The sequence below is a fragment of the Notolabrus celidotus genome, chromosome 2 (genome assembly GCF_009762535.1).
Source record: "Notolabrus celidotus isolate fNotCel1 chromosome 2, fNotCel1.pri, whole genome shotgun sequence".
NCBI classification, from domain to species: Eukaryota; Metazoa; Chordata; class Actinopteri; order Labriformes; family Labridae; genus Notolabrus; species Notolabrus celidotus.
In genome coordinates, this window is record NC_048273.1 from 28,117,488 (window position 1) to 28,134,349 (window position 16,862).

Genomic DNA, 16,862 nt, shown 5'->3' on the forward strand with positions numbered 1-16,862 from the left:
GTTTTTCCTTGAATATATTCATAAGGATTGTTTTCATGTGTGCAAATAACTCTGGAGCACAGAAGTGCAGTTTACTCTGTAGCTCTGGGTAAAACTTGGGTTACTTTTAACCCTCTGCATCGGATTTGTGAATTAAGTGATCTGACACTGTTACCCGAGGAGTCAACAGGATGCGTGTGCGCCGCGTTACGGCTGCGCAGCGTGTTTGCTCTGTCCGAGGGCTCGCGCCCTGGTCTACAGGACGCATGTTGGGAGTGTAGCGCAGCTCAGAGCAGCCAGGATCAGCTGGGTCCAGCATAGAGAGAACCACATACAAACAACAGGTCACAGAGCCTTTCTGGGGTTGAATTTCTGCTCATTTGGAGAGTATTCCATTACTTTTGAGCTTTAATCATCACTGAGTATGCTGCAGAACTGTTAAGTTTAGTTTTTGCAAGTTCTAAATCTGCAAAAAGAAACTTAACAGTTTAACAGTGAGTTTAATAATAATAATAATTCTGCTCTATTTTGTTGTCCTGTTACCTTCTGACACAGTTGTCATCTGAAAGGCCTGTTGTAGTGGACCTGGATCACAGATATGTGGCTGTTTGTAACTTACATCCACAATCAATGAATATTTCTGATCTAAACAATCTTTAAACGGTCCGGAGTCCATATATGGCATTTTATTTTGAGATTGGCGGATGATGCATGCAATCCTCGTGCCTGACTTCCTGTCCAGGTCATTCTTTTCTGTGCACATTGACGCGTGCTGGGGGCGGACTCCGTTGAAAATAGACTTGAAGCGTATCTCTGGCGGAGCGGCACGGGGGCACGCTCCCGAGACGGAGCCGTAACGTAACGCCACGCATCCAGTGGACCGGAGGCTTTAGTTAAAGCCTCTTGTATTTCACAAAGACACTGAAGGTTACATTCTACATCTGTAAGATGACAGCGGGCTGTGACAAAGTGTTGTTTTTTGTAATGGTTTGGGAATACGAGTCGGCTGTCTTTGCTGCTGTTCTTTTCTTGTGAGGAAAGTCGAAAGTCTCCCAAAAGCTCTAAACACCAATTCCACTATGTGGGGAACAGGTATTCTTTACTTTAGGTAATGGTTTGTCTGGGGCACCCAAACCTGACACCTCTGTAACAACCTCAGGCCTCTCACCAAACAGCTCTTCCCAGAGAGATTGAGTCTGTCTTTATTTATCAGGAGCTTACAAAACAACCTAACTCCGTCTTTGGTTCGGTCACGCTCTCTTGTCTCTTGTCTCCAGCACCTCTCTTCATTCTAACTCTTAGGTCCCACTTTCAGGCTGTCCATTTCTCTGTCCCTTCTGCCTGTCTTTCTCTTTTTAGTTCCTCCCTCAGCATCTGCAGAGGTGGGACTTATTGTCTTCACTGCATATGGTCCATAAAACAAGACAACCTTGTTAAAAGGAAGGGACTTTCCAATTTACATCCTGTCCTAACAAGTTGGCAGAGGGTAAAGAAGTACAGATGGGAGGAGCAGCTTAACTAAAGGAGAAGGCTGGTGAGGTAGTTGAAGCGAGGGATGAGGTAGAGATGGATGAGTCAGAGATGTGGAAGCAGATTGTGTTGTTAATTGGCTGTGTGACTGTTCGCCACTGCAGACATCTTCATCTATTTTAGGGGAGCGGCAGCCTGCTGTGTCCTGTATCAGTTAATTTAAGGCTTCTGTCTCGTGTCGCAGGGTTTGGGTGCAACACCTGTCGCTCAGTTCGAAAGGAAGTTAGATAAGAGCTGCAGTGAAGGTAAAAAAAGAGAGAGAAATGCTTCAAAGATGCTTATGTCACAGTGCTTTATGTAGGATCTGTTAAATACAAGCAGCCATGGAAAAAACGTGTGATTAGCTTGAATTTTAGTGTCACAATGTACATACTGTATGTAATGATCCTTCTCCAACATATTATATGTATCTTATTTCCCTTTTACAGAGTCCAGTGTGTAGTTTAATGTGATTTACATGGGTCCTAAGTTTGCTCATTTGGATCAAAAAAGTGCAAATGAAAAACGTCAGGACAGTGAAATCATTCATTAAATATGTTTTTAAAAAGCTAAATTTAAAAGTTTTTCTTTAGCTGCACAATGTTTCATGAATAAGAGAACTTTGTGTTGTTTTTTAGGTAACTGAATTACAATAAATCAGTGGAAATAATCTTTAAAAAAGCTACTTTCTGGGTCAGAAGAACATTTTTTATGATATTTTTCACTGCCAAAATTATTAACATCCAAAAACAGCATCCACATTGAGTACCATCTTGGCACTGAACCTTGCATTAAAGCACATTTCACAAGGATTCAGTGGTTTTTAGTTTAATTTGGAGCTTTAACAGATATATTAGGATGGGTTATGTCTTTGATATTTTTGTTATTCAGTTATTTTTTTTAGGGCTTTTAAACTAATCCATGAAACATAATTATTTCCTAAACGTGTCTTTACTCATAAACTCTAACAGATTATTGGAGTGTTTGTGACATTTTTAGTTACAGTCACACATATTCAGATAAACAGGGATGAACAGGTTGCTGGGTTGAAAAGAGGGCAGTCCAGAGTAAGGAATAAGACAGAGACAGATGAGTCCAGGCCCAGCAGCAGATTGCATCTCTAATTGGCTGAATTCTTGTTTCGAACAGACGTCTCCACCCCAGGAAAAAGTTAACAAGTCTTCGACCCGGAGCTTGCAAATAACCAAGAGTTAGACTAGAAAACTACACCGTCACAGTGAGGGACAGTGAGGATGAATTACTGCTAGATACACAGACAGTTAATGCACTGGAAGCTGGAGCATTTTCTTTGAGCAGCCAATGTTTTTTTTATAAACAAGTATGTTGTTTCAACAGTTTTCTTTTTCTCTGTTCGCTATCAACAACCTGTACAGCTGTGTCACTGTCATCAACACTTGACGTCAAATCTGCGGTCACTGTTTGACTGCAGGAGGAGGACTCTCCTACTCTATGCTCAACATCTGATATGCAAATAGATACACACAGAGCCTACTTCTAGTACTCTATATAATGATTTTGTCACAGTAGTTCTGCATGTTTTGGACGCTTTCAGAGACAAACCAGACGTTGCAGCACCACCAGAAATGGTGGGGACAGTGTTGAGCTGTGTAGCTAACAGTTCAAGCCACATCAGCAAAAGACACATTGGAAAATGGCAGGACTATGAGGAAGGATAATACAAGTTGGTTGAAAACGATAGGCATATGATTGATGTTAACTCACCTGGGCACAGTAACACAACTGTAACAGAACAGCTGGGTAGAGATTGGTAAGGGGCTGAATGGGAGTTTGGTGGCAGTAAAGGAGAAGTGGAGGTCAATGCTTGAACAGTTTTGTTCAAATGCCCTTATTAGATGCATTGTTTGACATTCATTCAAATGCAAGGTACATGTGGAGTATGTGTGTGGTGATGGTTATATTGTTCAAATTTACTTATCTATCTACATACATCTAGGGAGCAAAAATGTGCCTTCACCGTACTCTGAATGGTCACTAGTTTATCTGCCTGGATGAAACAGCTGCCTCTAAACATTTGAGAAAATCTATGATTGAATGAGACATTTATGAAGCAACGATGGTAAGAAATGTTGTTATTTTGTTGTTGTGACTTCAAGAATGTTTAGGATTCTGAAGAGTTAAGTACAAAAGGAAAGTAACCATACAAAAATGTCTTATGTAATTAGAAAAAGGAATTGCTTGATCGTTATTTCAAAGCTTGTTCCAAAATGGCAACTTGACTTGTTAGAAATTCAGGAAAACATTTCAACTCTCTGTCGAAAGGCTTCCTCAGATCTAATTGGAGTATTCTTTTTCGAAGCGCAGAAACCTTTCATAGGAGAGATCACATTTTTTCAAGAATTTCTAACAAACTCGGTTGCCTCTTCGGATCAAGCTTTGGATTTCGCAAAGAGTAACTTGAGAAATTGTTTTGGATTTGAAGATCAAAAAAACATGCAGCACAAAATTCTGGAGCATTAACGTGCTGAGTCATTTGTGGTTCTTATGTTTACATATTTTAAAACGAGCGTGGGAATACAACAAAAAATGACTCCGGGTATATTCGAATGAACAAACTCACTTCTTTACTTGAAGTCAAACGTACATTCTGACTTGTTGCAGGCTATTCGAAGAGTCTGTTTGTGTTTGTTTATCACTGCCTCTGAAGTAGAGTTCATCGTACTGAGTTAATTTGTCCTCTCTCTGTCACAAGCCCTTGAGTGTGTCACTGAGCCTGAGTGGGAGTGCATGTTTTTGTGTGTTGATGTGTGTGTGTGTGTCTATGCAGATGAGTAATGGTGGTGATTATTGAGGCAGTGAAATTAAGAGTGAGCATATGGTTCAGCTGGGATGATAGAAGGCCCCTCCCACTACCTGCCAGCCGTCAGGGTGACACACAAGCTCACTCATATACGCACATACATAAAGGTGCAAAATGCTAAAGTTACACTATGCATAATTGAGTGTGTGCACGTACTGTACTTGTGTGAAGGACAAACAGCTCCACCTTTTGCTGTCAAACAGACAACAAAGCCCTCCAGGAGACACACACAGGCATGTACACACACACACAGGCATGTACACACACACACACACACACACACACACACACACACACACACACACACACACACACACACACACACACACACACACACACACACCACCCCCAGGTGTGTCAGTCTAGCTACCAGAAGGTGTGACAGGTTGAAGCTGACAGGGTGGATGGATAGAGGAGAAACAGAACAAGAAAAATTGATAAAAAGGAGGAGAACACTTAATCCAAACTCTAAGTGTCCCGATTCAGTTCAGTCTACAGCTAGTACAGGTTTCTGTCTGGTAATGACAGACACAGTGTGATGCTTTGACTAACTGTTTCCTTTTTTTTTAAGTGAGCTACCAAACCAAAGTCCCTTATCAGCCCATGTGCCTCATTTTTGAGCTGTAAGATGATTCTAGTATTCATTCATATGTTTCATTTGTAATTTGTCACAAAATCAGAATTTTTTTTTAGTTGGTGGCAACTCAGCTCGCAGCCCCAAAAGCCCAGACAGGGATTTGACACAAATTTCTGAAGAGCACAGCTTTGATCACTGCTTTTTAAACACTGTGTACATTAGTAATGGAGGGGACAGCGCCTCTGCCGACAGGCTCCTGGTTAAAAAAATAGCATTCACCCAAGCTAGCAGCAGCTCAGCCCTTAGCCCCTTCTGGCATCCCGTGCCTGCTGAAGAGCATCGGAGAAACACATATTTTCAATGAAGAATTGTTCTATTATGTGTTTCTATCTGTGAAGTCAGGGGCTGTTTGTTTTGAAGAGGAGGAGACCTCTGCAGATCATTTAGCCTCTGGTAAAAATCTTAAAAATATTTCTCATGGATCAGCTCAAAACAAAGGTCTAGATATCAAACTGACTGAGTGCAAACCAGCTAAAGGCTTATGAGGCAGGCTTCCAAGTCCAAATATGACTTAGATTTAATAGTGTTTACACGTATGTGCTTTCCATTGTGTGTATGTCAGTACCTGTATATTTTCCGATGATACAGATCGCACCAGAACATCTTGTTGGTGGACACATCCACATCCAGGGCCACAGCGTTCTTCAGCGTGGGAACCACCTGAGCGTACTCACTCTTCAGCAGGTCGATGCGACGGATCTCATGACGGTTAGTGAACAACAGGTATGGACTCTTTCCTAAAGGAGACAGAAATGTATGTTACTGTAGCATGTGTGTGTGGTGTGTGTGTGTGTGTGTGTGTGTGTGTGTGTGTGTGTGTGTGTGTGTGTGTGTATGCCATTTATTTTCCACCTGACATCAGCAGATTGGTCAAATGGACCACAGAGCTCATGAGGTGGGTGGAGACCTTTGACAGTCATTAGACAACGACTGTAACCCCTGAACACATTCATCATTGTCATGTTACTCCACTAGACATGAGCCATTTGTTAGACATTAAATAATAAGTCTGCTAATATAAATGTGACAGCGAACATTTGCTAACTTTAAGAATAACAATACTTACAGCAAACATCACAAACATTTGAAAGGTGATCCTGAACGTCTGCAAAATTTGAAAACCTAAACATATGGAATTGTTGCCCCTAATTCCCAAGAAGGAACATAATGTACGATAACTGAAGTTGTGTTTTGCATTCATACTATTTATGCCCATAAAACATGAATCTTTGATGCTGTGGGCATAAATAAGTTATCCAAATAAACCATTTAAAAGAAAATATATTCTATGCACATGCACACACACACAACTTTTCAGTAGCGCATAATGCTCTCGATTTAATTATTCACACAATTCACTCTGCATAAAACAGGAGCTAATGCAAAATGTGAGGAAGGCTTAAAAAGGACACCTGCATCAAAGAGTGTTATCTCTCTCTCTCTCTCTCTCTCTCTCTCTCTCTCTCTCTCTTTCTGTGTGTGTGTGTGTGTGTGTGTATCCTACTGCAAAAAAATTTGCAGGTGGATAAAACAGCCAAAACAACTACACCTGACACATTGTCCTATTTTTAGAGCAGAAGCACGTCGAAAAATGTGTTTCTGGGTTCTTGTCCTCAGGTGTGTACACTCTGTTCTATAAGCTGGCACATCAGTTACCTGCAGGCACAAGCTGAAGGTGAGCATGACTCCAGCATTTGAATAATTCCCGTGCAGTCGACAAGGTCAACTTCATCTTTAGTAGGGCCGGCAGAGAAGACACAGGTATTTCTTCCCCACGTACAGACCGTTGGTGCTCTCAGAGATTTGCTCCTTAACTATTCAATTTTACTTTCTTTCAAACACCCAGCTCTTTTTATGACTTCTTTTCTTCATCTTCACTTTTCACGTCTGTCCTGTTACTCTTCGCTCCACACTGTCTCACTGAGCAGAAACGCCTCGTAAAAAGACAGAAGTTGGGCAACAGACACACTGAAGTACGCACACACAAACTCACAAATTCATACTTCCACACAGAGCCAACCATCTCTCCCTAGCTTCCCTCAGTCCCGGTTTAACACGGTCTCCTGCACAGGGAGAAAATATTACATTTCTACCACTGTTTGGATCCAATCATTTTCCTCTGACTACAAGGTTTGTAACCATCAATTTCACCTGCTGAGAGGGAGATAGAGAGAGTGTGAAAGAAAGAGAGAAAGAGAAATGAAGTAAGGCAGAGACAGGCACAGGCAAATGTGACTGATGCAGGTTGGGTTGGGCGATGAAGCAATCTTAAAAGGGATGTCGATAACTATGATAAACTTTGATCTGTCCTACTGAATATGTATAGATTCCACTCTACACTGTTTCACAGAAATAGCCACAACAGCCTGCCAGCTGCAGTTTTTTGCTTTCATATGTAGTACATGCACAACAACATGTCCACTGTGAAGCATTGAAGGAAGTGTTTGACTTCTGTGAAAGACAAAAAATCAAATGGAGAGGCATAGAAATGACGTTGAAAGATAACACCTGCTGCATCCGAAACGAGTAACTAGAAAGAGAACAAAGAGAACAGAGTGTACATATAGAGAGGATATTTGGAAGAGTGTGTAATAAGGACAGAGATGGATCCTACTTTTCTTGCATCAATTCCCCTGACTCACTTTGCAAGACAGCATCTCTTATCCCTCATCACTGTTGGCGCAGCAATGTGTCATCCTCAACGCAAAGAAAGCTGAGTCACTGTTTTTCTCCAGGCCATGGCACTGGGTATGTCATCAAAAAGTGTGATATTATCGCTCCTCAATAGATCCCAGCAGAGCACCAGTCAGCTTTCTTAACAAGAACATGGTCCCCTAGATATATTTTAATCTGTGCTGCCAGTTCAGGGCTGCTCTCGCCCTATTAGCCAATTAAGATAATGCAGGGAAAAGATAAATACAGGCTGGGGAAATGCTTTCAGGCACTGCAGGAGCATTGATTTGCTTCACACCAAAGCAGATATTACTGCTGGGTAGAAATGCAAGGAAAACAGAAAAGTCCAATGTAAAGACTGACTGAAAGGTCAGACGTAAAGATGTGAAATTCTGCAGGATGACGGGAATGTTTGGTTGCAGCAAGTGTGGATGAACTCGCAGTGGATGAGGTTGTTAGGATGATGTTATGTCTGGAGGAAGACGTACAAGTCTGGGTCAGCATTGCTCGTTAACACATACAGACCGAGCTATATAATGATGAATCTGCTGCAGCAGTGAACAGAAATCAACCTGCTGTCAACAGTCAGGGCCAAATGTCAGACAATCATACTGGGTGCTTGTATTCCTCATGACAAAGCAAGTTATGTAAGGCCTCATTATTTCTGCGGTGAAGGACCAGAGTCTCTGTAGGAAGATAAATGTTCTTCTTTCTACAGGGTGGAATTCATTGTGCATTATGACCATTATTAAGCTTGATTGCTAAACCGTTAAGACAAATATATGTGATTAATATTAGCATGCAAAGACAGAGTGTAAGATGTCATGTGCCTGTTCATTAAAAGCCAAAAAACGGTGGGAAAAAAACTTAGATTTGGTTTGACAGCATTTCACAAAATATTTGGTCCCAGGGTAAAATCTTCTGACAATGGGCAAAATGTGACCGCTGTTTTAAAGCCACTTTGAAGAATGTGTGCTCAAACTGTCAAGTGTAGCACAAACTGCTCTTGGCACTTTGATGAGATGAAAGAGAGGATGAGAAACAAAGAAGAAAACAAGAGACAAGTAAGAAAGAGTTTGGTCAAAGGAGCAGTCGGTACATTTCCTCTGCATCTCTGTGACAGTTTTTCTTGCTTTTATCAAGTTGTGCATATGTGTGTGTGTGTGTGTGTGTATATGTGTGTGTGGGGTACCTGTTATATATACCTTAATGTCACAACCTTTTAGTTCCTTTCCTCACTCATGTCTGAAACTTTCAGAAACTTTTGTCTGACTACCATTAAGTATTCAGAATCCCTTACTGAACAGACGTTTCTGCATTATCTTAAAGGTTGCCAGTTTCAAGAAGGGCTGCACAATATATCGTTTTAACACTGCACACTGTGCACATGTGCAATAGTGAAGCAAACCAAGTAAAGCATGTCACACTGCTCCTGCAGATGGATGCAAATGGACAGCTAGACTAATTCTCAGGCAACACTTGAACATCATCAGATCATCATTGGATATGGTAAATGACGTTTAAGCTACACATCTACGTCACATGAGTGTATTTGTACAACTTCTGAGAAGCCACTCCCCCTACCTCTACCTCTACTTTCTCTATTTCTCATGAGCTTATGTCAGGGAGTCTCTGTCTGAGTGTGGTTAAAGCAGGAGGAGGTTGTTGTTTTGAGAAACGAAAAGAAGTAGCCAAATGGTATCATTACTAATGTGTGGTATCTTTAATAACAAACCTTGTTTACAGTATCTAGCACAGTTTTCTGTATCACAATATTTGTTGCAGGAAAGTTCTTATCAATGTCAGTTTTTTCTAATATCATGTAACCCTGCAGTAGATTCATGGTTTGCTTATAAGTGTATTTACACTTCTGTGAAGTTGATGCTAATTAGAGCAGGTGAGCAAATCCAGTAAAGCACTTTTGTCCATACAGTCTCCTTTATCATGGAGAAAAGTATAAAGGATTTCAGCAGTTAGCTTTGATTACCTGATCAATATTCAGGTAGTTTAAGTATTGAACTACTTTTTTTTCTTAACTTTATTCTGTAGAAAAATCCCAAAACAGTTTTTTGAAAAAGGCTTCTGATTTGAATCTTTACCCTGTTCAGCAACATCCCCACAAAAACACACGTACACACATTTATACTTCTGATTAGTTTGGTATCAACTTTGATCAACATCCAGACATCTAAACTGATTAAGAGATGTTCGATGACCCGCTGTCTGAGTGGATCGGTGAGTGCTCTCATAACCCCTTTCCTCTCATACATACACTGAACGCCCACACTGTCTCTCTCTGACAAATAACTACAACAACTTGAGCTGACAACTCAGTGAGTGGCATCACACCCATAAAGGTGTAAACACAAAAACAATGAATGCAATTAGTGTACAGCCAAGGAGTTCTTCAGGGGCGGCTGCCATGTACTTTAACACACACACACACACACACACACACACACACACACACACACCACACACACACACACACACACACACACACACACACAATCACACACACACACACACACACACACACACACACACACACACACACACACACACACACACCAGCTTAGAAGAGTGAACGCTCTAAGACTCCAACCTGAGACTTTACTTTTAATTAGCATTGCGAGTGTAACAGTTGCATATTACTCTGAAATTAATCCACAGAGCCTGAAGCGGCGTGTTAGGATTAGAGTGAAATGACGTCTTTGTGCATTGGAGAAAAAAAGAGTGTAGAGGTTGTGGCTCAGCTGTAAAGTACTCCTCTTACAGTTATCTGCATAGGCTCAGCTTAAGCTGAATGCAACTGACACAAGTACAAAAACGCAGGAAAATACAGTTTGATGTTGCATTGTGAGTAGCTTGATGACCATGACATTGTGTTTTCTTCATAGACTGCATAAAAGAAGTGGATGTAGCCTCTGGTTTCAAAAGCAGAGCAAATACAGACTGTAAAGTGTATAAAACATGGATGTAGTCTCAATGACATCCATTAGTGTCTGAGAGAGAGTTTCTGTGATTGACAAGCTTCTGCCACAGCAGCCTGTAAACCAGTATAGAGATGTAACAATATGTTTCCACCACGTTCACTTCTGGTTCCAAAAGAGTTCACAAACCGATGGTGACCTCACATCCCTCCACTTTCTATGAACAGATTGTGGGTTCGCTCTGTGCCTCCTATAGAAGCGCATACAAGAGTGTGGCATTTTGCAGCATACACTGAAGTGTGCAGATGATAGCGGTGCTTGTCACATCTCCTCAAACTGCGTGACATTCCTCCAGGCCACTCTGTCACAGGGGAATTGTATATTTGCATTTGCGTGGCCGGCATTTAAAGTGCATGCTGATGTTTGTGTCCATGCATGTGTGTGATTGTGTTCATATTGTACGTGTGTCTTGGAATAAGTTGGCTGGCAAATGTAGCTTCATTAAGTGCACATTATGTCAGCTTCACAGAGCAGTTATCATCTGCACTTATGGTCCTATCCCTGTTTGTTTTCTTCTGAACAGGACTCAACATAAACAATAACCCTATGGCTTGCTTTGACGTGTGCTCACCGTCAACAGTGCGTATACATCTTTACAATACATCAATGAGCAGAGAGATTTTCATACAGTGCGTTCAGTGATCCATTTATCTTCTTCTCCTCTGCCTTCCTGTCCTCCCTTCTAATAAATGCGTTGCCCTCTGACAAACAGTGTTTGCTCTACCTTCCAGCAATAAAGACTCACACACAGAGACATGAAGCAATCAATGCTGTTTTTTATGCCACTTAGCCTGAAGAGTGAGGGGCCTGTTTTCTGCTTTAAGTTCCCTCATTACCAGACCAGTTCACCCTGTAATGACTCAACTGAAGACTAATGGTGATAATGACTAATACCACTCTTTACTCTCTCCTCTTTCCACTAAAAAAACATTTGGTGTGTAACTAAATCACAGGAAGGTTCCACTTCTAATTTAAAGGGCAAAAGGCTTCAAAACTGAAAAGAGCAAGAGGTTTTATTTCCTATAGAATGTTTTAATTGAGAGAAAGCTCTGATAATACTCCAATGATTGTGTCTAATCTACTGTTAGTCTGAAAGTATACCGAAATAACTACCTGTTTTGCATCACAAACAGTTCTGAAATTCGATTTCCTGCACCCCTTTAACTAAAATACATCAACTTTTATCATACAATCACCTCACATCAGAAGCTCTAATTTGTCAGCTGGAAGCCTTATCAGTGGGTGTTTAAAATATTGTTGACACACAGTGTTGTTATCTTTAAAACCAGCTGTAACAGACTGAGGAAGAGGGGAGACTGATTAGAAACACCCAGAATTCACATGGAGCTTTTGAAAAGGCAATCTAAGGTGCAGCGAGCAAGTGGCATCTTCACTTTGGGATTCAGGCAGACTATTTTTCAATAACAACCCTGCCTGCTCAAGCTTTGCAGACAAGATTTTATTTTCAATCATAACCACTGCTTGGAGTGTTTACCCTGGCCAACGAGGGCTACGGACCCTGCCTGTGTCCTATAGCGTACACGGGCAGACCGCCTTCCCCTCGTTGCTCCAGGGAGAGAAGATGCAGCTGACTGCAAACTTTTCATTAGTGAGGGCTGCAGAAAAAGGTGGCAAATATTTATCTTTGCACAGATTGCTGAGCAGAGGCTGCATACAAAGCAAGCCTCTGGTTTCACACAGTCCCAGTGTCAGGAAAGTGTGGGATGTGACTCGGTAGCTAGGGGTGCTAAGATGTGACAGTAATTGGTGTGTGTATAAGGATGGTCCTACGTGTGATTTCTGTAACCCTTTAAAAACAGACCAACATCAGAGAGCCACAGAGGATCTTTTTTCAACATGCTTATTTAAATTATTTAAAATAACAATTTAGAGAGCAAGAGCTAACATTCTTATTACAACTGAAAGAAAAAAACCCTTTGTAATTTTGTTCATACCTTTTTTGCTGGTTGTCTTTATTGATGACATCATGCAAAATGCAACAAAGTACCTGCAACAACCTGTCGAAGGCAGTGAAAGCGCCTGAGGAGCAGGTTTTACATTGAGCTGAACGTTGGGAGGAGGTGACCACAAAAGACTTCGAATAGAGATTTCTGTTTTAATTAACTTAATAAAATACTCAAAATGAAGAGGCCTGATTACTTATCTAGCTTAAAGATACCAATAAATTATCTAGAGCGCTATATTACAACAGACACAGACGGAGTTGACCACCCTACCTGTTATTTCTTTTAGAGGTTAAACAAGCTCCAACATCAGCTCCAACCCTTGAGAATTTGTGGGTTCTGGTCCTGGTGCTGTAGAGATCTTCACTGAACACAACTCAATAGTTTTCCTCTCTTGTATGTACAACCACAATCAAAGGCTCATGCAGCTGGCTACGACTGTGCATGAGAACAATGACGTAATGATTTACGAAAAAGGGTCTGAAAGTGTGTTGGCTGAAGCCCTGTCAAGAGTATGACAGGTAGTAAGTATTGTATGTGTGTATAGAAATTAACAAACGTACGGTAGAGGTTTGAAATTTAAGGGGGAGGAGATTGAGAAGAGTTTCATATCTATGTATTGATTTTTATTTTAGTCCAAACAGAAATTATTTCAAACTTCAGTCTCTATCGAAAGGCTCATGAGTGGTTGCCTCCTGTCAATTGTGAATTTTATCATATTTTAATGAAAGAGGCAAAAAAATCAATTTCAGCACTTCATTTCTGTTCAGTATTAAACCATCACAGAGTATTTGCAGTCTCTTCATAAAAATGAGAATTTCTCAGAAACTAAAAAGTGTACAGAGCTCAGTTAACTGTTGGAATGTTGAGGTACTCTTTGCCCATGATGATACATGAATAACTGTTTTCGATAATTTTTTTTAGTGTCCATTTTTCTCCACCTGTATAAATGTGTGTTTATGTGTAACAGAGTATGAATTTTTGTGATTAATGACTCACCCACGGCCTTGCAGGTCTTAGAGGCAGGGTCCATCTCGTAGCCTTCGTAGCATTCACATTTATAATCCCCTTTGTAGTTGATGCAGATCTGACTGCAGGCGTCTGGGTTCTCACATTCGTCTATGTCTGGGGAGAGAAACGCAGCGTGAAGACGCAAAGATGAGAACATAACTAAAGGGACAGACAATATTTTTTATGAAGAGTGAGAAATAAAAGATTCACATGATCTGTTTCCAGCATGTGTATTCTCAAAGTATTTCATTGAGCTCACGGCAGTGATATGTCACCTCCTAGACACAATGGTTCATCTAAACTTCTTTAACTAAATCAGAAAATAAAGCAAAGCCCAATATTCTAGAAAATGCTTGTTTGCCTGCACACCCACAGCCTCATGAGACAATCAATACCAATCTGATCTCACTGAGACCAGGATTTGGGATGTGTTTAGTCAAGCCTAGCAGCATGCCGTGGAGCAGAGGAAAGTGCTTCCCTGGATACCTCACAAGTAAAACAAATCACCTTTAGTAAGAGCTCTGAAGTTCTTATCCCTGCTGAGGATCCTGTTACTTTAATGTGGACAGGATAAAAGGTAAAAATCTGGCTTTGTTATTTCAGAAACAGTCACAGTTTTAAACTATTTAGAAATAAATCTGCATGTTAACTTTACAAGCAGCTCTTTGTATCCCCAGATCCAATGGGCATCACCATAAAGACTAGATACACATGACATGAGGGCTAAGTTAGTTTAAAATGACTTGATTTAATGAAATTAAAATCATTAAACCAGAAAACAACCATCATAAATTGTAATTTGAGGTTGAGGTAAAACATATAAAAATAAACAAGAATTTGGAGCTTGGATTGAATCTACAAAAACTAATTCACCAAGTGTCACCAGAGGGGTGTTAAATAAAGAACATACAATCTGCACTTTAAATGCTTTAGGGAGTTTAATAGAACATGTTTATCTGTTCCAGTTTTAGATCACTACAGGACACAGACAGAGTAAAAATAAACACCTACTTATCCTGAGACTGGATGTCAAATTAACTTTTACCAGAACTTTTGCTAACTCTTTGGTTGGTAATGATATGAATGTGTTATTTGGCTCCTATGGTCTCTCAGATTGTCAACAAAGTATAGGACCAAAGACGAAACACAGATCTCAGCAGCCAGACCTGGTCAGGCCCAGACAAGGTGTGATTGTACATCAGTCATGGCTTTCTGCATTGCTGCACCAGATGTTTTATCGAAATTATTTATTTGTTTTTGCAGAACTTTTTATTTCTAACCTCCACAAGTCTTTTTGTCCAGCAGTTTGTACCCGGAGGGACAGTCACACTCGTAACCGATTCTCCGGTCTCGGCAGATGTGGGAGCAGCCGCCATTGTTGTCTGCACACTCATTAATGCCTGCAGAGAGAGAGAGGAGAAAGAGAGAGACAGAGAGAGAGAGAGGTTGGAGGAGTTGAAGGACAGAGGATGAGGAAGGCACAAAAGAAACAGTTCAAATAAAGACTAAACGCTAAAAATCTGTTTGTCTGTGTGCATGTTTCCAATGTTTTAATGAGCTTGCAAGGTAAAAAAAATTAACCCTGTCAATAGTGTGTGTGTGTATGTATCAAATTTTGGTTGAAAAACAAAATGTATTAAGCTTGAAAGCAGTACAAAGAGAGAGACAGGAATAGAAAAGCACAGGTATGAGTGTGTGGCGTAAATTCATTTGCATGCTTGATGAGTGATCCTGTGGCAGATTCTTCGCCAAATGCACCTGGATCCATTCCACTCTCCAGCAGGGAGCTTGGCTGCATGTACCGGGTGCCACTCCACGATGATGCCATGATGTTTTCTCCCTTTTTTTTGGCACAACAGATCGGACTCCCTCTCAGGCATGCTTCCTAAGTCCCTTCCTTTTTGTATCCATTCTCATTCACTCTTTTGTCTTTCAACTCCTCTCCTCCTCCCCAGGGAGCAGAGAGATCGCTGCATACAGCTAAAGCTGGTGCTTCATTACCGGTTTGCATTAAAGATTTAAGCTTCAAGGCTACAGGTGCTGCTGTGAGGCAGTGAGAGGAAGAGGGAGAAATAAAGAAGGAGGAATCAAGAATAGACTTCAGAAGAGACTGACAGAGAGTAAGAGGGAGGTTAAGTCTTGAGAATCTTGGCAGGATGTTTTAGTAAAGTTAAGGTTCACAGTAATTCACAGTATGGCCACAGTGTTATATGACATAAAACTGTAATGTCTTTATAAGGTTTGGTGAAGGCACAATTTTTGCCTTATAAATGAATAACCAACTGATTTGGTCCTCCACTACTTTCAGAAACACTCTCAACACATGGATACAACTGTGGTTGAGACATGCTTCCTTTTCAGTTCCTACTACTACTGTGAACTCTAAAGTCCTGCAACATGAAAGTGTCTTTGCATCTTGCTTCATATTGGCTTCATTTGAAATGCAGGTGCTCTGTTATAAAGAAAGTCCAACTTCTTTTGAGTCACAACTTGAATTCAGTAACCCTCATGTCATTACAATCTCAAAAAAGGGTTTCAATAGGACTTAAATTAATTCCCATCACTTCCTTCAATGCCTACAATTTGTAAAGTTCAACTTGAACAGATATGTAAATGCTTCTTAGTAAATATTTTTTGACAATTCAAACAATTCCAACTTTGTGTTTCTTTTATTTCCGAAATGGAAGCCTCCACAAAAGTTGGCTGTAAAAGTGTATGTGTCGAATTTTGAACATGTCTGTACAGAAGACCTGTTGCTGTTCTGTTAAACCACAGAACCTTGACCTCAAATCCATCAAACACGTTTTTTATCAGGCTTTACTATAATTTCCTCAGTGGGTGACATGCCCAAAATCATTATAATTCCCTTCCATTAGGGTGAAGTCCAAGCAACAGAAGATTTATAGCCATGGTAATGGCATGAGAAGTCAACATTGGACCTGTGGTTCAGTTGTTCCAATACTTTTGGCCATGTACTTTACTATAAAGGAACTTCAGTTTTTTCATTCTTAATTGTGTGTTACGCAGGTCTCAGGCAAGGGAAAGCCTCTAGTGTTGCCAAATGAAGCCACTGCGAAAGTGCAAAAAAGCTGCAGTTCCTCGAGTGTCCACTTGAGGCTGGCTCTAAAAGCTAAGGAGCTCCCATTGAGTCCCATTTTGAAAGGACAGTTTTTACTGCCTAATAAATCATGTTTACAGCCTGTTTCAAAAAAATATTTTAACCCCTGTAGCTTATTTTTTTTAGTCCTACACACTTT

At 40.6% G+C, this 16,862-nt stretch overlaps 1 protein-coding gene across 1 annotated transcript in view; it reads right to left on the bottom strand.

Annotated features, from left to right (window-relative positions):
- Nucleotides 1-16,862, bottom strand: part of lrp8 (low density lipoprotein receptor-related protein 8, apolipoprotein e receptor) — a 195,313-nt gene that overhangs the window by 20,389 nt on the left and 158,062 nt on the right. Inside the window, exons 8-10 of the mRNA XM_034706432.1 lie at nucleotides 14,886-15,005; nucleotides 13,594-13,719; nucleotides 5,530-5,701 (exon numbers count right to left, since the gene is read on the bottom strand). Coding sequence (XP_034562323.1) covers nucleotides 5,530-5,701; nucleotides 13,594-13,719; nucleotides 14,886-15,005 — 418 coding nt within the window. The remainder of the gene's footprint in view (nucleotides 1-5,529; nucleotides 5,702-13,593; nucleotides 13,720-14,885; nucleotides 15,006-16,862) is intronic.